At 39.1% G+C, this 25,396-nt stretch overlaps 1 protein-coding gene across 2 annotated transcripts in view; it reads right to left on the bottom strand.

Moving 5' to 3' along the window:
• Positions 1-23,338, bottom strand: part of LOC144652236 (FH1/FH2 domain-containing protein 3-like) — a 45,714-nt gene extending 22,376 nt beyond the window's left edge. Inside the window, exons 1-5 of one of the 2 annotated variants that reach the window (XM_078512255.1) lie at positions 22,548-23,338; positions 22,335-22,435; positions 22,137-22,195; positions 18,066-18,133; positions 16,222-16,327 (exon numbers count right to left, since the gene is read on the bottom strand). In XM_078512255.1, coding sequence (XP_078368381.1) covers positions 16,222-16,327; positions 18,066-18,133; positions 22,137-22,195; positions 22,335-22,435; positions 22,548-22,850 — 637 coding nt within the window. In that variant the 5' untranslated portion in view covers positions 22,851-23,338. The remainder of the gene's footprint in view (positions 1-16,221; positions 16,328-18,065; positions 18,134-22,136; positions 22,196-22,334; positions 22,436-22,547) is intronic. The other variant, XM_078512257.1, reaches the window with a different exon arrangement.
• Between the last annotated feature and the right edge of the window lie 2,058 nt (positions 23,339-25,396).

The raw sequence follows: 25,396 nt of genomic DNA, 5'->3' as shown, positions 1-25,396 counted from the left end.
CACAGTTGTAAGGAGTGATGGTGAACACGAAAAAACATTTGTGTACAGAGGACAAAACGCCGTTGAAGTATTTTTGAACTGTCTTTTAAGTGAAGAAAGAAAAATAAGATATGAATTGTCAAAGCCAAAACCTCTTGTGATGACGGCAAAAGACTGGGTAAACTTCAAAAATGCAACCAATTGCCACATTTGCGAAGAAACGCTAATGAAACAAAACTTTTTGGACTCTTTGCCAGTTTGGATTGGAAACAAAAAGGAGCTTAATTACTTTGGGCAGATGCACAAAAAATGTTATTACAGAAAGGAAAAAGAGGAAAAAAAACCTGGATACCGAAACCCACTATAAGCTAAAAAAAGCTTGAAAAAGAAACACACAAATTAGCAGCGAAAAACCAAAAAAACTGCTTAGCGTGCCACAAGCCGCTTATCCAGCCGAACTACAAGGATGTGGTAAAAGACCATTGCCACATAACAGGCAAGTTTCGAGGAGCCGCACACAACATTTGTAACTTTATGATGCGAATAGATCCGAAAAAGGTTCAAATACCAGTTGCATTTCACAACCTGAGGGGTTATGATGAACACCATTTAATGCAGGCAATGTCAAAGATTTCAAAAGAGGCACAGAAAGAGGTAAAATGTGTCGCAAACAACATGGAAAAATACATCACATTTTCACTGGGGGGTTTAAGGTTTATTGACAGCTTGAACTTTTTACCTGGGAAGCTTGAAAAACTTGTAGAAGAGATACCAAAGGAGTCATTAAATATAACAAAGGATAACTTAGAATTTGAAGAAAGCGAAGAATGTTTTGAACTTCTTTGCAAAAAGGGAATCTATCCTTACGAATACATGGACTCATGGGGAAGATTTAAAGAAACAAGTTTGCCAGAAAAAGAAAAGTTTTACAGCAAACTTAACGACGAGCACATAACAGATAAAGAGTATGAACATGCGCAAAAAGTGTGGAAAACCTTTGGCTGCCAGACCCTGGGCGACTACCACGATTTGTACGTTAAGACAGACGTGACCCTGTTAGCCGACGTCTTTGAAAGCTTCCGAAAACTCGGTCTTGAGAAGTACGGGTTGGATCCCGCGAATTATTACACGACGCCAGGCCTTTCTTGGGACGCACTCTTGAAAAAGACAGGGGTGGAGCTTGAGTTACTTACAGACTATGAAATGCATCTTTTTGTCGAAAGGGGAATAAGAGGCGGAATTTCGATGGTAAGCAAGAGATATGCAAAGGCGAACAACCCTTATGTTGAGGGATTTGACCCGAGCCAGCCAAAAATATACATAACGTACCTCGATGCGAATAACCTTTACGGGTGGGCAATGAGCAAGCCGCTCCCAAAAAGTGGTTTCAGATGGAAAAAGGTTATGCCAACAGAAAAAGAAATAACGACAAAAAAAGAGTATGCAAAAGCTGGATGGATTTTAGAGGTGGACTTGGAATACCCGAAAGAGCTGCATGATGCCCACAACAGCTATCCATTAGCACCAGAGAAAAAGAAAATAAACAAAGAAATGTTTTCGCCTTACCAAAACAAAACAATAAAAAATCTTGATTTGCACCCGCCAGACACCGAAAAGCTTGTTTTAACTCTTGAAGACAAAACCAATTACGTCGTGCATTACCGAAACTTGCAGTTTTATCTAAAACAGGGAATGAAACTCAAAAAAGTGCACAGGGTCTTAGAGTTTGAACAAGAGGCGTGGATGGAGCCGTACATCCGGATGAACACAGAATTCCGAAAAGAAGCGAAAAGCGACTTTGAAAAGAACTTTTACAAGCTGATGAATAACTCAGTTTTTGGAAAAACAATGGAAAACCTGAGAAACCGTGTAGACATAAGAATAGTGCGCAGCGACGAAACAAAGAAAATAAGAAAAATTAGTTGCAAGCCCATTGTATTCAAGACATGTAATGTTTTCAAACGATCTGGTTGGAATAGCCATGCGAAAAAGTAAGCTTTTTCTTAATAAACCGGTCTACACAGGCATGACCATCCTTGACGTAAGCAAGTTATGTATGTACGATTTTTATTACAACCACCTGAAAAAAGAGTACGGGGAGCGTTGCGAGCTTTTGTATACAGACACAGACAGCCTTTTGCTTGAGATAGAAACAGAAGACGTTTACGCGGACATGGCAGAAAACATTGACAAGTACGACACAAGCGACTACCCGAAAGATCATTCGCTGTTTTCAACAAAAAACAAAAAGGTGTTGGGAAAAATGAAAGACGAATGCGCAGGAAAACTAATTTCAGAGTGTGTTTGTTTGAGGCCAAAAATGTATTCAATAATGACAGAAGACAAAAAAAATATAAAAAAAGCAAAGGGGGTAAAAGAGTGTGTGACAAAGAATAAGATAGATCATGAAAACTTCAAAGATACACTTTTTCAAAACAAGGAAAGCTTTCACGAAATGCACATGCTAAGAAGCTATGCCCACGAGATGTATTCAATAGTGGTAAACAAAAAATCGCTGTCGCCTTTTGACTCAAAGCGATGGATAGCGGATGATGGGATACATACAAATGCTTACGGGTATAAGTTTTGCGAAACAAAGCCTACATAAACATAACTTTTAGAGCTTTTCTGAGCCCAAGGGGCTCAAGCACTAAGTGCTTGGTGGTAACTGTGTATTTGGAGGAATAACAAGCAATTCTTCACGCACGAAGCCGCGCTTTGGACCATCGTGCAAGTAATAAAGCACTGGCTGATTAGGTTTAGTAACAGACCTTTCAATGCTGTAGACTTTTAATGACCAAATCGGATCTGTAGCCCTTTTTACGCCGCCTTCCAGCTCGCCAGGTTGGTAGAGGAAGCGCACATTAACGAGAGAGGGGAGTTTTTTTTCTTTCTTGCCAACAGGTCTTGTATATTTTGAGGACGGTTTTGACGAAACAGCCTTTTCTTTGATTGCAGCAGCAGGTTTCTTACCAGTAAGACTGGTTACTTCGTTGTTCAGAGCGGCAACAACTTCGGGTAGCCTTTTTACCCACGCTGTCGACCGCTGGCCAGATGGCAGGTTCATCTCGACACCGTACTGATAACCAAACAGGCGCCCTGCCAGTGTTTGATTAAAACGTTCAACAATAGCTTGATCTCTGTGAATGTTAACACGCCCGCGTCTAATATAGGTTTTGTGATTTTCCATTTCTTTGGTAACAGCTCCCATGAATTCGCGACCAGGGTCAACTTGCAGCATCTGTGGCCATTTTAGTGCACTTCGCCTGTAAATTGTCTGAAAACCTTTTGCAACCTCAGTTGAATCTTTGGAGGTCAAAGGCTCGGCCTCTTTGAATCGGCTGGCAACGTCAACAACAGTCAGAGCGTATTTGTAAACTTTTCGCCCTCGCGGCAGTTTGTCGTGTGGCAGAAAAAGAAGGTCCGCCTGGTGGACCGCGTTAGGAGAAGAAACATCGAATTTTGGGCGAGGAACGTATCGTGGTGCCGGAAGGTAGATCTGCCAAAGGGCCTGCTTAACGAGCCACTTTTTAGCAGCATCTTCGGAAACCTTGGCCGCCTCGGCTAATTTTTTTATCGCTGCAATTCCCTTCCAGTAGCCCTGGGGGCTATAGTAGACTTTCGAGATTTTCTTCGAAAAGTTTTGCTCCGCAAAAATCTTTGCATCCATGTGTATACAAGAAAAAAAAGAAAAGTTTAAAGAAACCGAAAGGCAGCGTACCCAAGTGCAAGCGCGCCAGCGCCAACGAACATAAGTTCACCTTGTTTCTGCTGCTCACTTGGCTGATAGAAATCAGAGAACTTGGGTTCTTTCGGAGGAATCATTTGTTTGTCAGGATGTGCCTGGTTGTAGAGTTTGAAAGCGTAGTCTGTGTTCGTAAAGTTTTGTTTCGCTTGCTGTTTGATCTCATTGTTGGTTTCGATCCAGTCGAGAAGCTTCGTGCGGTCGCGAGAGTATTTCGCGTAAGCTGCCTGGTAAGCCTCGAGAGCTTTGTCGTGTCTTTCTTTTTCTTTTAAAGCGGCGTCATCTCCGCCACCCAAAGCTCGAGCAAGGTAGTTGCCGCCAATGAAAGCAGCAGCGTTCAAGATAGCTCCGCCAGCCATAATCGCGACGCTTGCCATTTTGTTATTATACTATTCTAATTTTTTTTTAATTGGTTGGGAGAATTTTCTGGTCCTCGAGATACTGTTTAAGTGCAACGCTGCCAGCCATGACGGCTGTGAACTTTACATAGTTCATAAAACTGCTGCTTGGGTCGGATGTGAAGTTTTCTTTTACAACTTTTTTGGCAGCCCAGCCGATTCCGGCGGCGAGACCTGTAATGGTGGCGGCATCCATGAGCGTTTTCACGAGTTTGTTGTCGGACATGGCGGTTCAGTATAAAATAATAAAAAATATTCAATTGAAAAATTTTTTTGTTTATTCTTCACCGTTTTGCGAAGCAAAGTTTGCAACTTCTTCACCAGATTCAACTTCTTTTGTTTTTTTTATACCTCTTTTAAAAATTGTATCCTCATCCTTTTGCACCCGAATAGCGGTTTTAACGCAAGTTTTGGAAAATTCAAACCAAAGTAATGCAATACCAGCCATAGCTGCACCTTTAACAAGGTTGTCAAGAATAAAACCAAGGGACATTGTCGGTATAATAAATGAAAAATAAATGTTCAAAAGAAATTTTTTAATCCATCGGACGGATTCCTCTTTGTTTGCGAGGTCTAATGGCATTTTGGATTGTCGAAGGCGTGTCTGAAGAACGCGTTGCAACCCTTCCAATACTTTCTGCTGTAACTGGTGTGTCATCAGTTATAAGAGTTGGCGGAGCTTTAAATGTTGGACTTCTTTTTTCGTTTATAAAGCCTTTTATGTCTTCGCGTTTCACATAAGTTGTAACGATTGCACCGCCGATACCAAGCAAAGATATCCATTGATTTGTGGTGAGACCGCTTGATTGCGGCTGAGCCTCGGGCGGAGCTGGTTCCGTTACGTCCGGTGGTGTTGCATTTCGCTTTGCAGCAGCAGATTTCTTTTCCTTTTCTTTTGCAATTATTGCAGCAGCCTCGACAGCAGCTTTTTTCTGTGCTTCACGAGCCTGTTTTGTTTTTTCAGCTGCAAGCTTGCCAGCAGCAACTCGCTTTGGATTTTTGGCAGGCTTTGTTGCTGGAGTTGTTGAAGTAACTTGTTTCTGTTCTTCTTGAGCGATCGGAGTTGGTTCGAGCTCGGCCATTTATAATAAAAAAAAATAATATTTAAATAGAAAATTGCTCAGCAAGATTTTTTGCTAAGCAATTGCTAAGCATTGTTCAGTAATTACTTAGCATTTTCTTAGCATTGCTCAGAAAAATCTTCAGTAGTGTTTGTGTCCGCATCTTTGGAAGCACCTTTGGTTTCGCACAGCGAAGTGTGCGACTTTGTAGCTTCGTTTAAATCAATGTGCTTTGTTGTGATGAGCGCAGCATTTGCAACGGCAAGAAAGCGGCCGCATTTCAAAGCCAGACCGCCTGCCAAAGTGGACAGCTCTTTGCTGATGATGTAGTCGTTTTTGAGTTCCTTCTGATAATCATTGACGTCCTTGATATTTACGGCCATACCAACGACTTTAGTAACAAGAAAAATAAAGCTGTCAATCAAGCTGTCGGTTGTTTTGGATCCAACGTATGCCTCATATCTCTTTAAGTACTTTTCAACTTCTTTATCTGTCAAGCGCTTCACCTGCTCGTGTGTCAGTTGCACACCGATTGCTTCTTTGGCTTTTCCTGTTGAAACAAGGATTGCAAGCTGTTCACGCAAAGCAGGAATGTCAGGGCCTTGAATGAGTGCCATAGCGCTTTCTGTACTTTCTTGTTCAGCTCCTAGCAGTTCCATTACGGAAGCTAATTCTTGTTCACTTGCAGCGCCCTTGACGCTCTCGGGAGGAGAAGTTGCGAACGGGTCAGCCATTTATTACTCTAAAAAATATGTTCAATAAGAAAATTTTGTGCCGTAAGGGTGGCGATGAGAAATGACAAGATGCGAAAACTTATTTTTTTTTAGCTTTAAAATGATTTCTTTGTAATCCTCATTGGCAAGTTCGCCAGCGTAATCCTCAAAGATTGCCTTCGTGGTCTTGGCAGAGGGGGTGTAAAAGAAAACGATTGCCGCAACATTTTCGCGGAATGAGGATGTTATGCTTGTCAATTTTTGAGTTAACACCCATATGCTCAAGCCTGCGTGGCGAGCAGAGAAAGCAAGATTCACCAACTCCCCTGTTCTTCCTTTTACATCTTTCGAAGCAGCACAGTCGTCGAGGATGATAAGCGTGTTCGTACCCTCAAAAAGAAATCTTGAAAGCCTTAACCAAGATTCCACCTCGTGCTGCTCGCAAATGAAAACAAAAAATCGAATATCTTCCTCAGCAAAGCGATAATAAGTCTTGTTGTGCTCGAAAGTCGGGCAGATGAGCACGATGTAGTCAAACTTGCCTCGGAAAGGGCCACAAAGCTGATTGACCACGTATCTTGTTTTTCCTGAGTTCGTTGGTCCAACAATGAGAGCGTTGAAGGGTATATTGGCAGGATCCATGCTTCGCTTTGCGAAAGCTATATCAATACTCAACACCTTCTAATTCTTTATTTACAATAGAAAATTGTGCATCAGCGATAGCGAATATGTAGCATTTGACATTCCCTGATCCTGAGGCTGTTCTCTGTATCTCTAAATTAACGCCATCCTTTGTGTTCACCAAGCGGAGCCCGCTGCCGTGCATGTTGTTGTCGCTCATGGAGCGAAGGTCAATGAAAAGCCCGAACTTTTTTTTCTGCATAAAACTTTGTGGCGTTATTAAACATTTTTTGGTCTGCGTTTTTGCCAAAGAACCTGAGAACTTCCTCCCACATGTCTCTTCCTTCAACGCCCTGACTGTACACCTTATTTGGAACGCCGTTCACGCTGATTTTTACATTTGTTATGTCAGGGTTAAAGAAAGATTCTGTATCTCTTGCATCTGCGGCGTGGGGTTCAGGAAAAAGAAGTAGAAGTCCCTTCAAGGAGCGCTTTGGGACGTTAATGCTTTCGTTTATTATCGTGTCAGTAGCTTTTTTTACTGTGATCGTTTTGTAATTATGCACATGCTCGTAAAAGAAACTTTTGCCGTTAATGTAAGTGCTTTCTACTTCTCTTGCAAGTTCTTTGTGATAAATAGCCTCGTATTCGAGTTGGATGTCAGTTAGCTCATACCCAAGTTTTGATGGATCTGTTCCTCTTACAACCACATTTGGACTGTTCAGTTTTATCTCGAAGACAAGCTCGTCTGCGAGTGCGCGCGGATAGAACACGCCATGGTCTCTCAAAATCTCGTGATCAAGCGGGATACGATACTTGCTTCCATAAACTTCTGCCAGCTTCTTTTCCGCGTCAACTCCTGATTTTTTTTTGTCACCAGCGTTTGAACGGATTTTGCATAAATCCTCGGACTGGATACCTTCAAGAAACATGTTGCTGCGCTTTTCTACCGGCAGAAAAAGGTCCTCGAAAAGTTTGTAGACGTCGTAAGCGTTCGTATCCTGCAGCGTTTCTCCAGCAAACTTGACCACCATCCTTGAGACAAGCGCCCGGGTGACGTTGTTTACGAGAAAGTTGTTGGGCTCGCCGCTCACCGTCAAGTTGAACACAAGAGCCAGGGAGCCTGGAACGAGAACGACGCCTTCTTCAAGCTTTGGCACAGCAACTCTCAGAATTTCTTCTGGAGACGCTTTATTCGGGTTAAATGTAATGCGATGTCGCACTCTGTCTGCCTTGAGCGCGTTTGGTGTTTTCTCTTCGAACGTTGGTCGGTGTCTTTCGCTGACAGCCATTGTATATTTAAATTAAAAAATGTATTTATTTAATATAACATGGCGACAGAAGGTGGCTTTGGTGACAGAGATCCTCTTTTGGAACATACAGGCGACCGTGACGACCGTAATGACAACGATGACAGCGATACAACAGGCCCATTCCAACCTGGAGGGGCATCAACGCCCGGACCTAGTGAAGGAATACCTGGGAGAAGAACCACAATGAATAGGCCGGACGAAACAACAACGATGTTTCCTGAAATCCCCGACGATAGTGCGACAACAACCTTCACTGCTTCGAGTTATCTTGACAAAGAGTTTCCATCAGCTGACAAATCAAAGATTAAATACAAAATAGATGGAAATGGAAGGCTGCAAGTCGGGTTAATTAAACCAGGTAAGCCTTATTATAATTTAACAACCAAAATTCAAGGCAAGGAAGAATACCAGATAAATATAAGACTTCCCAAAGAAGTTTTAAAAGCCCTTGGTCCAAGTCGTCGATTAACTCTTGAAAATGAAATAAGAGGTCTTTCAGAAGGCATCAATAACAACAAAAAAACAGCAGAAGATAACAATGAAAGCCCGGAGGAAAGAAAAAAAGCTAAAGAAAGAGCAAAACTACAAATTGAAAGGCGCACTGATCTACAGAAAGAATTAGATCGGTTGAAAAAAGTAGAGTACGAGCCTGTGATTGGGGTAACAATACCTTTACAAGAATTCCAGCAACACGAAACAGAAAGGCTCGAAAGGGAAGAGGAAATACGACAAGAGAGACAAGAACAAGAAGATATTGCAAACGACGAAAACAGGCCACAAGCGGAAAGACAACAAGCTCGCGAAAAAGTTGATAACTTGAATCAAGAAAATAATGAAATAGTAAATGAAAGAGAAGAAGAGATCGAAAGATTGTCTTTAACAGACAAATTAAGAGAAAAGGTAAAAGCGATTTTCAAAAAATATGGCTTCACCGCCACAGCAGTTTTGCTTGCCGTTGGCACGACTATTGGCGTAATTCTGAGTTCTCTCTCAAACGGTTTAAAAGGTTTAGCAAAAGGTGTTGGTGACGGTCTTCAGACACTTGGCAAAAAAAATTGCAAGTATTCTGCCGGGCCTCCTTGGCTCGATCGCCAGTTTTGTGTTTCGAACGGCCGGCCAGGTGATCAGCTTCCTCGGCAAGAATGCTTGGCTTTTGATTGTCGGTGTTGCTATCTTTCTTATCGAGCGAGTTACAAAACGAAGCGAGCGCTAAGCGCTAGAGGGAAAATCCGAAGGGTTTCCGGTGCCCCTTGGGCACCCTCAAAGAGCTCGGCTGACTGCAAACGCAACAATAACGGCACCAGCAATAAGGTAGGTCTTGTTTTTTTCGTGTGCTGTATCTTCAGTGTCTGGCTTCTGCTTTTCGTCTGTTTTTGTCACAGTACCCGCTGAAGGCGTATGTGGCGCCGGCTCTTTTTTTGCAGCTTTGTGAATCGGGTTTGACGAATGACTTGTTGGTCTATTAACTTTTGATGGCCCACCGCTCATACTTGTTGCGCCCACTTTTTTTGTAGCTTTATTAACCTCATCATTCACTCCTAATTTCATCCCAACAACAGCCTGCTTAAGCTGGTTATTGTAGCCAACAACGCTTTCTGTGTTTATCACCATTCGAGCGGGCATCAGCCAGGCACCTGGGCAGACTGCAAGGTTAAGCCGAACCTTAGCTTCGTCGATGGCTAGTTGGTATCTTTGGACCGACTTTGCCAGATCAGGTTGCCTTATAGCGTCTTCAACCAACACGAGGAACTCACTTTGCGCTTCCTTTGCACGGCCGCCTGTTCCAAGTATGCTACTTCGAACGTTCACCTGCAAACCGAGAATACAGTAGACAAAAGCCTCTATCGACTGGTTTACTCTCGACAAACCTGCCTGAGTAAGACCTTCAGTGCCGTTAGGACAAAACCAGTCTGCCTGTGCATATGCAGCGTCGTCTGGCTCGATGTATTGAATCAAGTTACCTTTGCTTGCAGTTCCACCTTCACCCGAAAATTTATCGTAATCGGGGTATTTTGCTCCAGTTTTGTTTGGTCCAATGTTAGTAATCCAGATATAAACGTTACCAAGTCCGTGGTTTGCGCCTGTTGTGAAACGGAAATCGCTTGACGGGTCGACACCGAACTCAGCACATATTCTTTTGTACGAAGCCACGTCGTACTTGTTGTCGAACTGGCTAAACGTTGGGTCGCCAGGCAAGGCGCTTACGCTCTGAATCCCCCCCATCTGAAACAATATTCGCCTTATCGTGAAATAAACGTGAAAAAGGTAAAAATTTCGCACAATCGGTGGCAAGCTAAGAGATGAGTGTTCTTCATCGAAAATTTCTCGGCTTATACCGCAGCCTGTTGTCGCGCACCATACCGCAAAGTTAAGTTGCTGTGGCCAATAGGCCATATTTTGGCTAGCAAGCCACCTTTTTGACTCTTTTCCTGATGTATGCTTCAGTTTTGTTTTTTGAAAAATCTCTCTTAATTTCGTTGTGAAATATTGGTCTGGTGTGACGTAGATGTTTATTTGGCTGTTAAATATTTTTTTCAAACTTGGTGCGGCTTCGTGAAATCCAACAGCTGGAATTGGCAAAGATGAGCCTTTTGCGCCGCTTGGTGACAGCTGTTGTGGAAAACCGCCTGAAATTTGATTCTCCCCCAGTGCTTTTTTCATCTCTGGGCTCCAATATTTGCTGTCAGAGCCAAAAACATTTATCAAATGGCCTTGCCCTGCCTTGTAATAAATGTCTGCCGTTGCTGTGTGGTTGTACGCGAACTCAACCTGTGCAACAAATTTTGTTCGGTCAGCGTTTGGATATTTTGCAAGAAAAGGTTTCCATGCATTGTCTTTTGCCGCTTTAGAAATTGTAGTTGCTTCTGGGGTTTTCATCCACTTCATAAAACCTCTTGTTTTTGCATCCATGGTCCTCTTTTATATTAAACATTTTTTATTTTTATTTAATATAAAAATGGTTGTGCTGACTGTTACCACAAAAGAAAATCCGAACACTGTTTATTTTGACCAGCCTATTCCAAAACCAAGCTATATCCGGCTTTTAAGTTGTTCTCTTTACAACAGCTGGAATAGTTTGGAAAAGGATGGAATAGTTTTTTATAAACAAGTGAACAAGGAAGAGAAGGCGCGTTATATACGGCAAGGAAACTTCTCACTCGATGACATTGGGAGTATTTTTGAAAAAGGATTTCCAGAGAAAAACATGTTTTCTGTAACAAAAGGCATTGCAGGCCGTTCATTGATAATAAAAGCAAAAGAGCCCAATTTAAAAACTTTTGGACTGAATGAAAGTCTTATTAAGTTCTTTAATTTGCCTGGGTTTGAGAATTACGCAAGTATTGAAAAGGAATTTTTTGAAACAATTGAGGTAAATAATGTTTCAAATCCTAAAAATTACTTCATCAACTGTGACCTTATCGACAAGCAACAAAGCTTGCTAAATGGTAAGCCATCAAGCATTTTAGCGTTTTTTGACATACGTGGAAAACCGTATGAAAAAGTTTATTACCAAAATACACATTTTAACGTCTTGCGCGACGTTTCTGCTGAAGAAAATGTATCATCTCTGACTCTTTCGATTAGAGATGAGAATGGAAAGCCATTCGATTTTAACGGCACAAATCTTACATATGAGTTGGAATTGAATTAAATTAAATACAAAAATAACTTTTATGTATACGAGACCATGTCATCTGCTAATGTTCTCCCGAGTGCCCCTGCTTATGGTGATCGCGAAGAAACACAACTTTATCCAAGCCTCCCAACAAATGCCGAGAATTTTCGGCTGACTGAAATAAGTAAAATTGAAAAAGAAATATCCGCTGAAGCTGAGCATTACAGGCTTGTGTTAAAAAAATATAAAAAAGTCCGGAAAGTTATTCACTATTCCGTGGTCTGTCTTGGCGCCGTGACGGCAGCTCTGTCTTCTGGAGCTGTTGCGACTTCACTTACTGGTGTTGGAATTGTTATCGGCGCGCCTGTTGCAGCAGTAGCAGGTATATCTGGCGCAGCTTCCACTGGCCTGTCAGTTATCAACAAAAAGCTTGAACGTAAAGTTAATAAGCACTCAAGAATCCTCGCTCTGGCTGTTGCAAAACATGACTCGATAAACAGCTCTGTCTCACAAGCTCTGAATGATAATCTTGTTTCTGACAAAGAGTTTCAACTGATCACACGAGAAATGCAAAAATATCGCCAACTTAAAGATACTTTACGCTCAAACTTTGCAAAAAAACAAACAAATTCACTCCAGCCAGACATCGGAAAAATTCGGGAAGAAATCAAGAGAGAAGAACGCAAAAGATTGGAAAAAAAACTTCTCGAAAGTGCCACCGACATTTCGAAATAAAATTTCAGTCCAATAAAACATTTTTTCATTTTATAAAAGAATGATTGTCTGCGCTCATCTTGTCGTTTACTTTGTGATGGAAGCATTGTCGTTCGAGTTGCAAAAAAATGTTCGAGACATCACAAGAGAGGTTGTTGTTTGCCTGAACGAGGCAAAATAAAAGGTTAAAGCGTGCTTAAAGTGACTTTCAGCCGAGTCGAAAGGATTAAATCTGAGTGTGCAAAAAATACAATTAAGTTGAAGCGAACAGCGAGAAATTGCGTGACCCACAGCGGCATGCAAATTTTTTTTTTTGTGTTTGCGTGCGTGGGTGACAAAGTCGGGGTATTACCCGAATGATATTTTTAGACGGTGTAATATCATGACTCATCGCCAATGACAAACACCGGCTGTGGTTTTTGTCAAATACTCTCTGTACTACTGTTTCAATCAAGAGTCTTTTCTTCCAATTTTTAATCTTTTGCCAGTTGATTCTCAATTTTTTTGCTTTAGCCGTTTAAAGCTTGATTAACACATCGGCTTGTTTACAATCATGTCGCTTTAGAATATTCTGGACTTCCGGTACGTCACACGCACATGCCAAACATGCCGATTCGCCATTGATTTTCAGCGTTTTTAAAAAAATTTTTTTTTCGTGAAAAAAAAAATCACAAGCGAACAGGAATGTGTGGTGCGATTTGGAATGTCCTTTCTATTGTGCGATTTGGAATGTGCTGTATAAGCAAAAATAATTTTACGCAGGATTTTTTTTTTCACTTCTCTGGTTGTTGAAACAGTTCAATTGAATCTGATCTATCTTATAAAATATTATTTTTTGGCTTTTAGGTTCCAAAATTTGGTTATGGTGTTTGCTTAAAAAATACATCCCTGACGCCATTTCTATTTATCGGTTTATATTCTAAAAATGCACCCATGACGGCATTTCTATAACTGAGCTCTGCCCTATAAAAACTCCTCTGATGTATTTCTATTTCTCGCATTGTCATCTAAAAATACATAAGTGATGTCATCATTAATTAGACACTTGGTAAAGTTTGGTAAATAGGCTAAAATGTTGGTGCTTTTCCAAGCGATTTGCTTTATTTTAACCGAACTTTCTACTCCCGTTTGGCAAAATGAGGTCAGACAGATAACATATCAAGTCGTTGAAGCAATGCTTGAAGCGGAAAAAAAAATAAACAGGCCCGATTGAGTCCGATGTTTCGGGAAAGTTCTTTCGATCGATCGATAAACTTCTGTGATCAAATCCTGTTATTTCTCGATTTATTCTCTTCGCTTCACTTCGCCAGCTTCTATGGAGGCACAAAAAATTACAGCGCGTTAACTGAGCGTATTTTTTTGTAATATCTGTTCTGTTTCGCTTTTTATCGGCCCAAACACTAAATCCTGATTAGGCAGCCATGTTTTTTCTTTCTGCTCGTCCAAGGGCCTGAGAACTAGAAATATGGTTTCCAGACTCTCTCTGAAAATGTCACGCAACTCACGTAAGTCGCTCGCGATTTTGCGTGCCGCTAGCAGGGCAACCATTTTTAGTGCAGAATGCACTTTTGTGATGGTTTGGTGGGCAGTCGTGTGATAAACCCCTAAACCCCTCAAGCGCTAAAGCACTATGGTGTAAACTTTTAATCAGCAATTAATTAATTAATATCAATTAATTAATTATTCCTTGTGGAGGGGGTGGGGGGTGGGGAGCACCTGACCGTACCCCTAGGTAAAACCTGGAGCACATCTACGTTACTTTCATATGAAGATCTCAAACGTATATATTTGTTTCAGAAAACCCTTTGCTCTCCTTGTGGTACTACTCGACGTTCTAGGGCAACGTTCTTTACGCCAAACGCATGCGCAGTTTAGTCTACATTTTTTGCTGGAACTCTCATGAACATCGCTTGTATTGCGTGTTTGTGGTAGGATTTCTGCAGACTTCGTGGCGCCAAGTAAAAACCGCAAATTAGATTTTGAGAATTTCACAGCGCTTTCGTAATTAGGTATGCAAAAACTTGCACCGGGATTTTCGGCGTGAACACCTGATAACCAGGAAACAAATATCCTAGCTGTACTGCGTTTTAAAAAACCTGTCGAAAAAGATGTTTTTGATTAGATTTGTTTCTTTAGTTTTTGAGAATCGTCTTTCGTGCAGGTCTAAACCGTAACTTAATTCAATTAAACAAATGTCATCGATGCCGCCGTAAAACAAACAAAAAACAAAAGTTTCATGTTATCGCATTTTCAAGGAAGACAATAAGTATTTTGTTACAAACGAACAAAAGTGTCGTGTTACGTTTGCAAAGATAAGCGTAAGGAACACCTGGGAAAGAGTACAAGTAGCCTGTGAACAGTTTTTCCGAAAGTAAAATAAAGCAAATAAACATGAACATATATAAAATATCATACTTTCAATTGTTCCATATTGCATTCTGCACTTACCAAATCATCGAGATTTTTTTGTGTCTGTAAACGGTCAGAAAAAATGGTTTTAGCGCGTTTAACGTTAGCGAAGGTTTTTTTAATGTTGTTTTCTTTTATAAATAAAAAAAAAAAGTCGCAAGCTTAAACCTTTTTTGTCAATTAAAGGTTCGTCGCCCTAAAGTACAATGGTTGGTTTAAATGATTGGTACGAAGTTCAGTCTGTCGGCTCTTCTTCCGGCAGTTAATTAATTTGTTTACCCATTTTTTTTGCTTTTTCTTTAGTTCCATTTCCACGACTGCTTTCCAGATTTTTTTGTTAGCTTTAGCCAAGATTTGCTTAGCGATTTCAGTTTTTTTTGCCTTAAATTTTCCGGAATTTTTTCAAAATCATAGACATAGTCGTACACTTCTCCTAACCTCAAAAAAGCTTCATGATATTTTGTTAAAGTAAGATAATCCAACGATTTTTTTGGTAAAACTGTCGTTATTGGAACAAATTCTTCGTTTTTTTCACTGTTGGGTAAGTCTTCACTTTTTCCAAAAAGTTCTGGTTTTTTCAGTTTCATACTTTTTTTTAAAGTAAAGTCTCTTTCCAACAATTCTTCAAAAATTTCTTTGCTAAGCTCTTTAGTTTTCAGTTTTGAAATTGCTACAACCAAGCCGTGTATAAATTTTGTCATGTCAACACTTACATATTGTTGTAAATATCGATCAAAAATTTTTTCGTTTTGGATGTAAAACTTTCTCGTTCTCGGTCCTTTTGGTTGAAAAACATCTCTCGTTGGCTCCATTTACCCTGAGGTGTTATTTGTTCAATTGAAAAATAAATATAGCACACAGGTGGCGCTCTCTGTTGCTGCGGGCCGTTAGAGGTGCCGCCAACGCCTTTTTTGCAACTCGTTTCGCGAGAGGGGGTAAGAAAGGCGTCTTGCGTTCCGCACACACATGTAAATTAGGAGTTGTGGACACAAATTGTGACAAGGAGCGAGGCGAGCCAGGGCGAGCCGAGCGAGTTGTCACGGTTTGTGCCACAACTCCTAATTTACATGTGTGTTATTTTGATGGTCAACTGAAAACTGTGCACTCATGAATTTTGCAATAAAATAACCAGTAATACCGTAATGATTCGATTAAGCGCCCTCCTTCCAATAAGCGCCCCCTTCCGAATAAGCGCCCCCCTTCGAATGTGTTTTTGTTAATAAGCGCCCCTATTCCAATAAGCGCCCCCATTCTTATAAGCGCTCCCATTCTTATACACGCCCCTATTCTTAAAAGCGCTCCTATTGTGGCTAACTGACCCTACAGAAGTCGTCGACGACGAAATGATAAACTCATGAACATTCACCGTACCGTACATGTATATATTTACTGCTAAAATGAACAATTCTTGTAAAAGTAACTGAATTGTCAACAATTTGTTATTGTTACAGTTTAGGTTATTGCTAGTTATTTTAAAATATATTAAGTTTTTGTTTTAAACATTTGGTTGTTTCGCAAAAAATTAAATAGGCGCCCTGTCCCGAATTATAAGCGCCGTGTCTCGAATAAGCACCCTCCCTTAAGGTGCCAAAAGTAAATAAGCGCCCCGGGCGGTAAATCGAATCATTACGGTAATGAAGTTATTTCCCTACCTCTAAGGATATAATTTTGATAGTTTTGATCAGCATCTTGTCCAACTGATATCAGTGCACTTAACCCATCAGAGTTTACAAACTCATGCACAAGATCCTTATCATCCTGTGAACAACAAACACAACATCAAAATTGAAACTCTCATAACTGTGTTTCATACCATCTGTTTAATGCCCATGAGGAGAATTTGGTAAAAAAAAGACCAGGTTTTTTAAATTATAATTTATGAATGACCAGTTCCCCAATTCTGATCACTTGCCTGCTAAAATATGCTACAGGATGGTAAAGAGAGACTATGGATTGATCAGCATACAGATTAAAATTGATGATATTGTTAAAAGATCCTACAGGTACAGTACCACTCAAAGTTAAGTGAACTAACAAACATGTATTGACACAAGAGAAATAAACATGTTTTGCTTTTATTACCAGTTTAATTCCTTTGCAGTATGCAGTAATAGTTATAATGTGAAATTGTTCGTCCTTTATTTATACGTCCATATGGGTAAATAGGGAGAGCTAAATAGTGAAAATAATAACTGAAGTTTCCGTAAGCAATGTGATGTAGTATGTTTTGTAACAAATGTAACTTATTGTACATTAGGTAATGTAACCGGCATGTGAGTAATGTATGTAGTGTAAGTAGTGTGGAGAATGTAAGCAATTCTAATGCAGTGAAATGTAAAAATGTAAGTAATTGTATGTTAAAAATGTAAGTAATTGTAGGTAACCCAAGTAATTGTTCTGTAAGTAGGCTATACATGTATATTATATATATTTTTTCTGTGTGTTGCAATAAAAAATAAAAAAAATAATGTGAAACTGTTTATAGTTTTAGTTTCGATTGCGAAGTTATATTAAACACTCAACATAGTGTTCCACCACATTTCCAAACACGTCCAAGTTCATCACAAATACTATTTTGCACTTCGTATTTGGAAATATGACAATACTCTCTTGTGTTTGATACCAGTATATTTTAACAGTAATCCACATTAAGCTCAATATTTATTATTGAACATCTATTTACCGGTAGTAAATAAACCCCTTCAGGCGGCTGGTATATTGGAGAATAAATTTGCCTGAGGCTGAAAGAATGTCCGAAAAATGAACAGTTGGCCGAGAAGTAAAGCTTCAAGGGCAACTGTGAAATTTTGAGGACAATTTTCAGCCAAGGGCATTACCTTCCAATAAACCAGCAAGCCGGAAAGGGGTTTATTATTTTTAAACCCTCCCATTAATTTCTACAATGCGCTAAATTGCTGGTACAAAGGATAAAAACCTACAGTGATATTAACGACATAACTGCAGTAAACAGTTAACACTGTAATTTGATCAAAAAAGTTTACCTGAAAAGGTAGCTCTGTTCATTTGTTTAGTACTCGTCTATAAAATTGGGTGATAGATGTCAAATCGGACAGGGTATATTTAACAATTATTCCACAAGCGCGTGTTGGATGTGAGATGGTAGTTAGCCAACGAGGCCTGCGCGTAGCACTGAGTTGGCTATAATGATCTCATATCCAACAAGCACGAGTAGAATAATTATTTTATTAAAAATGCCCAAAAAATTGCAATATTTGAGCTCCCCAGCTATTTTCGTTGTCGCGTATCGGCTACCATATTTGAGGTCAATGGTATATGAGCTCATATACCATTGCTTGTTAACCAATCAAAACATAGGAATTGCAATATCCCATTGCTAGTTTTTGATAATGTCTGATATCCGGTGTGTTTTGTACCACATGATGCCTTTTGTGCAATGAACGCACACGAAAATTAATAAGTGAGAATATTATAACTAAAATGTATGTAGAACCTCAATAAATAAAAACATTAATACCTGAAAAATTTGCTTCAGGGAAAACAAAGCTCTCCTTAGCTCTCTTCCTGAGGCTGCGAGTAGTTTTGCTGTAAGAGAAAAAAAGAACATTTATTTTAATTGGAGTTGGAAATGTATATATATATATCAAAACAACCCCATAGGGTGAATCCAACTGTATAGATTGTCCTGATCAGAGAAATTTAATATAGTCATATATATGATATAGCTGAAAGGCATCACTTTAGTGAATAGGAACATCTGCCTTGTCACTGCTGGAATTCCTGCAAAGTTCAGTTGAGCTCAACTTTGCAGGCCATGCTAGCGTTAATCAAGGCCCACTCTCTCCCCAAGGTGATCACCAAAGAAAGTTAACTCTATTTGTTTCTCATTTAAAACCTGAATTTTTATTTGAAATTCTCAATTATGTGCTTGAAAAAAGAAAATCGTACGGCCTCATGAGTGGACATGCACAATGAAGATTAAGTATGTAGTTAAGAAGGACATGTTATCACACTGTGTGTTAGCATGGCATCAATGCTTGAACATTTCAAAGCATCGTCCTTCACACACGCCAACAAAACCTTAATTAAAACTGGAATCCCGATTTCGCAAACCCTTAGCTTCTCAAAACTCCTCATTATTCTAATCAATTTTTATTTCCCTTGGATAGAGCTTCTCTGTAATTTTATTCTCACTTTCTCAAACCTCTTGACTTCTTGAAGCAATAATTTTTCTGTTACCCCCAGAGGTTTGAGATATCAGGTTTCTACTGTATTTGCTTAGCAGTTTTTTTGCTTTGTGAATCACTGTTCCTCTAAAGTAATGTAAGCAAGATTTTTACTGCACTTAAAATCAATTAATCGACAAGTAAAAATTGTCACAATTTTTCTTCAATTGAGCACTAGCTTTCAGCTTGCTGTAACTGGATTGAAAAGGTTCACTTGCTGTGACAAAACAAAGCAAGATACTAAATCTTTTGCTTGCAAAAGCGAACATTTGGAAGAATCTGCATAAGCCTGAACAAGAACATATTTCTTATTGTGATAAAATGCATCTAAGTCATTGTTTTATTGTAACAAACTGTGATCAATAATTATCAATCACAATCAAATAAATTATTTATCTTGAGGTATGTAGAACTGTCCTGAGTACGCCGTTTTTCTAAAAGTAATTTAGTATGTATTCTGTTTTTGCTTGAGAATTCTATGACACCACATTATCTGCCAGAAAAATGCTTACTGCTCGGAAAAAATTAACCAAATTTGTCCACTAGTTACCGGTGAATTAACAAGGCAACGGTCAACGGTCAACCCATTAAATCAAATCTTCAAGAACTCTCTGTCAAGTGGTAAATCAGAGCAGATTTTAATGAGTTCATTGTACAAAATTCTTTTTAAATACATATTTTCCTTACAACACAAAAAATATTGATTATGCATCTGAAATATGCACATGTGTATAATGCTGCACCGAGTAATGAAATCTATCTTAACTCCCAAAATATTTAACCTTTTTAAGACAATTATTTAACTTTGGATTTTCAAATGCTTCTAATTGCCAAGCTTTTTTCTACAACATTAAGTCGAACTCACTTTTCTATTTAAATCTGACTTCAAGACCACATTTTGTAAAAAAAAAACAACAACAACTGGCTGATCAAAAAATTATCAAAAGTAATTGATCTGAGGCAAGATGTTTGTTATATTATTTGAGTCTTTAATTTGCCTTCTCTAAATTAAACATTCATGCATAGCACAACATCATGGCATTTGTAACAGCTTCATTGAGCACTCAATGAAAGAGTGTTACTTAACCTGGTCCTTAAATAACAAAAATATTTTCTTAGAATTCTCATGTCTGTGTGCAGTTAGCTAAGAATTCCCCTGTTTGTTACATCAAATTAATACAATTAATAGTACATTTTTGTGTGGTACTGCAAGAATTAAAAAAATATATATGTGTACTGGTAATTGCAAACTTGAAATAAACAGGATCAACAGAAAGAATAGTGAAAAGTAAAGTTTAGAAAAAAAACAGCGTCATAAGGTTTATTGCATGGTGTGCAAGCAATCCACAATAACATAAAATATTTACAAAGTGATTATTTGCTTTAATGTCCACGTATTAATGGATTAATGGCTACTCAGTTCCCATTCTTTAGGCTTAAATTCCTGTTTTTGGAAATAAACACAACAGCTACTATGTCAATGAAAATGGGAGAAACTTAGATAGGTTTTCTTTCTCAACAGCACATTCTGTTTTGACAGTTTTTTTTTTTTTTTTTTTTTAAGAAATGCTGTTAGTTTTATTTTAAAAAAAAAAAAAAGGGGGGGGGGCGGGGGGGGGGGTTTTGTTTTTTCCTGGGCGAAAACAAATTTAAAAAAAAAAAAACAAAAAAAAAAAAAACTTTCACACTCAAGTGAAAAGCGCTCTATGATATTTAACTCTATCTTGCATTACAGATACAGCTCTAAACATTTTACTAGCTGGCATTTTTTCATCCTTTGCGACACACAGCACTTGAACTTCCTTCAAAAGGTGCACAGCAAAAAAAAAAATGATTGTTTCTATGGATGCCAATGATGACTGGATTCATACATGTTCAATATTATCATATTGGCCCAAACATTGTCTGATGACCTTGGTTCATAAAACACCAACAAAGTAAAGAAATTCAACTATCTAATTCAACTAAATTAAACCCGAAGTAAAAGTGCTTCCTTTGCAAAAATACAATTTAAGCATCAGAAAAGTAGAAATCACAAAAATCACAATATTATTAAAACTTTGCAGAGGAAACAAAAAATGGGATGAAAAACATCGACTTTCGCAGTCATCTATACAACAAGATTATGCATGGAAAAACAGTCTTTTAGTTTGTTAAAGGCTCGTTCATGTTCACTTGATAACTGTAAAAGATTGGCAATAGAAGGCAATGTTCAAGCAATTTCCACACATACACACACACACATGATAAACAAGCTCATTGTTTTCCTCACAAATAACAAGAACCATAGTTATATATGGTCAGTCGTGTTTCGGGTGAATAACCATCAAAAGAAAGTCGAACAAAACCCCGAAAATGGCCTGATTTCAATTATAACCACAAAAGGAAACAGAGAGAAAAGGACAAAATTGGAGCGCTTTCCTAAAATTGGCGTTCCGTATAAAATTATCATGATAATTCATCGAACTCTAATTTTCAAAATGCACTCAATCCCGAGGCTGCTACTGGTAGGGAAATCAGCATGATGCTGAAATGAACAACATGAAATCTACACGGCACATTGCCGAGTTCTCGCTGTTCTTTCACTGTGTAGTGATGAAGCGTTCTTTTCACGCTCACTGGGGAAGATCTGAAGTCACGAAAAACCAAATCTCACGCACAGGAGTAATACAAACCAGTCAAAGTAAATAGCCCGCGAGTAAACTGATCGTTCAACCAAACCAAGATTACAAACCTATTTTTATGCAAATTGCTCCACAAAACAGTAACGCGCTGCGCGAAAATTGTTCCGTGCAAAGCAGAATTTTTTGGCTTTGGACTAACAAAAGAACGATTTTAGGGTTTCTTAATTTATTTGATTGCAAAACTGAGAGCGACGAACGGAAATCGCAAAATTCTAACTAGTCGTCTGTTGACTTATTGACCTAAATAAGCAGGCAAATAGTAACATAACCGGGCTACTTGAAATGCCAGCATGCTGAACTAACGGCAAGCAACCATTAGTAAAGTAACATTGCCTCTTGTAGCGCTGTGGTATTGTTATCGCATTTGAGCCAAAACAACCCACTCCAAACGACATCCCGAAGTCCTCAAGACATGCAAAACAAACTTTAAACCACAACAAATATCTGGCTTTCGGAACAGTTGGCTACGTATTTGTGTGTGTTCGAGAAAATCCATTCGGATCAGACGGCTTTAATTTAGACACTGTTCAAATTAGAAATTACTCTCTCTGTGTTCCCCTGGACATGAATAGCTAATAAATCACATTTTTCACTCAAACGTGAGCTCACACAAATAAACCCACAAAAAACAACACAAAAAAACATTTAAAGTATACAATATTTCAAGGTCTGACTTACCGATGCAGTTATGAACTCGAACGGATAGCGCCGTTCGGAGAAGTACCGTGTTTTTGCGACTACAAAAGAAAACAAGAATTCAGTTACCGGCAGAATAACACAAAGTGAAACTTCATTAAGAGAATGAAACCTTGGGTTAAGAACTAATTACGGCTTCGTAAACATATAAGCTTACAGTCAGATTAAAACTTCTCAAACCTGTCTAAAAAACCTTCCAATAAATCGGCTTGCTCTTCCAGCGAGCTCTCTAGATCCAAATAGCACCCATTGTGAGACAGCTGCAGCGCTACATCGTCGATCTACAGCAACAAATTAACGCCAGTCATTAAAACATATCTAGACAGACAGTGCTAGCGACAAAACAAAATTTCAGCTGAAAGTGAACAACGATATAAACAACATAGAGCTTACATTATGCGGCGCGTTTAGCAACCGATGAAGTCCGCCGATTTGTTGAAAAAGTGGTATATTCAAGTGGAATGTGTACGTCGGAGGCCTTGTAGGTTCAGGAAAATTCGTACTCGCAAAAGGATCTGTGTCATCTAAATACTGAACTTTACAAGTTAACGCCATTTTGACGGAAGGGTCTGTTGAGTCGCTAGACGCATGCGCACTCGGCGTTTCTCTCTTGGCTCGTTGCGGGGGAGTCCTGTCACGTGACCATAAATCTCGGCGATGTGAAAATGAGCGTGAATTATTGTTGAAATCCCCCATAATATGTAAACTGCTGGTCCATTCATAATCCACGCTAACTAAACGCGATTCCTTTCGCGTGAAAACGTTTTTACCACGCGCAAACACGTGAATGGCCCATCAGATTTCTCCATGTTCGAAACTGAAGTTTCTTCTGAAAGGCGTAAAGTGAAGTGACAACATCAGCGTAACTTGAGATGTTGCGTTTATTTGCCGGGGTTGGCTGTCACGATTTGAGGTCGCCATCATTACGCCAGCCAATTAGTTTTTATTGGTGTGTTTTCCGCGGGCCTTTGTAACTGGCTCGCAGCGATATCAAAACACTTGTGACGTCATTAATGTCATAACCCTATGTCCCGCACATTTCCGTTGACTCTCTCGCTCGCCGACTTCAAAAAAACCTTAATTACTGCACCCTGGCTTAACAACATGCGCGCAAATCACATAAAACCGTAAAACAGACATCTAAGCAGATTTATTCGCCCGTAAAGGTGAAAATTCTGGGTTATTTCCATTCCAGAAGACTCCCTGATTAGGCTAATCAAAGAACAACACGGCCTTACAAACACAATGGGTATTAATCATGCAAAGAATTTTAGGAATGTAGGAAATGTTTGGCTGGGCTTTAGCTGACGGCAATGCAACCCAAATTCGGTTCATAAAATAACTTTGTGTCCAAAACACAGATAAACATTTTAGGCAGAATTTTTTTCGAGTTTTGCGTGTAACATTGTAAACAATTTGAAGAAATAAAAAACACGCACTAGCTTGCCGTACCTAATCCCTTGCTCATAATTTTTTTCAGATAAGAAAAGTTTTAACCGAAAAGTCATTCTCCTCTCGTTATTTTGTCAAGGGGGATTAATATAATGTCAAATTATTTAAAAAGATACGCAAATATACAGTTTTTTTATTTGCACAGTGACACAGAAACATTTGGAGATCAATTCAGGGCAGTAAGGCCTTGGGCAAAGTTACTCGGGAGATTTTCACATTCTGAAAAATAAAACAAGATATCACTGGAGTAAAATTATGCGGAAAAAATGTCCCTGAGCTGTAAAACACCGCACCGCACTGCAATTTGTCATAGATGTACCAAAAGTTCGGCTTGAAATTTTACCGGAAAAATCCCGTAGACAAACAAAAAACGATCGTACAAAACTATTTAACTTGTAAGGGTTGTTTTGGAAGGGATTTCAATTCACTAGTCAAAGCACGAATCGAATAAATTATTTATCATTGTGCGACCTATAGATTTGACCTTATAAACAGGGCTTTTTATAGCCACTTCTGTCGCTAAATATAGACGAACTGTCATCTCACTAAACACCACTTCAACGATTTACCAGGCGCAAAGCCACGAATGGTTAGTGTTTGCTGTATATGGTCACTCCAAAACCAGCGATATCGAACTTATTTTACCCTCGTTAAATAAGTCATGCAAGATATCATTATAACGGACCACTTAAAAATAACACTGCGAACAAAGAGCGTCCGGTTTAAGACAAAGCAATTTTACAATAACATTTCTTGTGAGTGCTCAAGATTTTAGCGGATGAAGAGGTTTTTTTTGAAAACACTTAACCTCGGTGAGATTTTAATTCGGAAAGACTGCTTAATACTGTTAATTAATCAGGAAGGTTAATTATCTTGGTATTTTAGTGCGCAGAAAATGCATAAAATATGGTTTGAAATTAACAAGGGTATGATTGCAATTCAAATTAGTGTATACGCAGAATGTTCCAGTTAATCGCTGTAGTTTTTGTCGTAATGCTATACATTCCGTGAACTCTTGATAACTTGGAAATATGCAAAACGCCACCACGATGAAACCAACTCCAGTTTTTTGCGCCGGAGGCATAAAAATCGGCACAAGCTTTTGTGAGCTGTCTAGACAACTTTTTGTTTCCTTTTATTTGATTTATCACATGTTATGGTTGAAATTTCACTAATGTGACTCGTTGCGCTTCAAGGGAACAATATAAACTCGGTATTAAGCTCATAAATAAAGTTAACGACACTCATTGGGGTTATTTAACCTTTTATTTTCTTGCAGATATTCAACCGTTTATAGTTTAACTGCGAAATAAATAGTCATAATGTTGTTACAAAACAAAAGTGATTGGGCATATAAGGCTGTCAACTGAATAATTTAATTCCAGGAAGTAAAGGCTTACCAGAAAATAGGTCATTTTTACATGTAAAACAACGGACTGTGGGAAATAAACCATTTCAGGACAAATATTTGAGCAAGTAAGATTATGCGTGTGTAATTTGCTCAGTAATTCGCACGCCTGAATCATTATATACACAGACGTGCTCAAACATATCAATTACGTTTTTTTGAGTATCCGTGAAACTCAAATAAAGAAATTAACGCACGGAAAGCGTGCGCGGACCCGCACGGGAAATCCGTGGAAGGCGTGATTAAAATCGCGTGAGCAAACTCATGCACGCTCGCTTTGGGCGAAAAACTAACAAGGTTGTTTTTCCGGGTGTTTTTGACAAATCCTTGAAGACGAATGCTATCGCAGACTCTGGGACATATTAACAATTTGTGAAAAGAG

The sequence above is a fragment of the Oculina patagonica genome, chromosome 4 (genome assembly GCF_052425735.1).
Source record: "Oculina patagonica isolate OP01 chromosome 4, crgOcupat, whole genome shotgun sequence".
NCBI classification, from domain to species: domain Eukaryota; kingdom Metazoa; phylum Cnidaria; class Anthozoa; order Scleractinia; family Oculinidae; genus Oculina; species Oculina patagonica.
The sequence above is the reverse complement of the archived record's forward strand: the minus strand, read 5'-3'. Positions and strand labels throughout refer to the sequence as shown.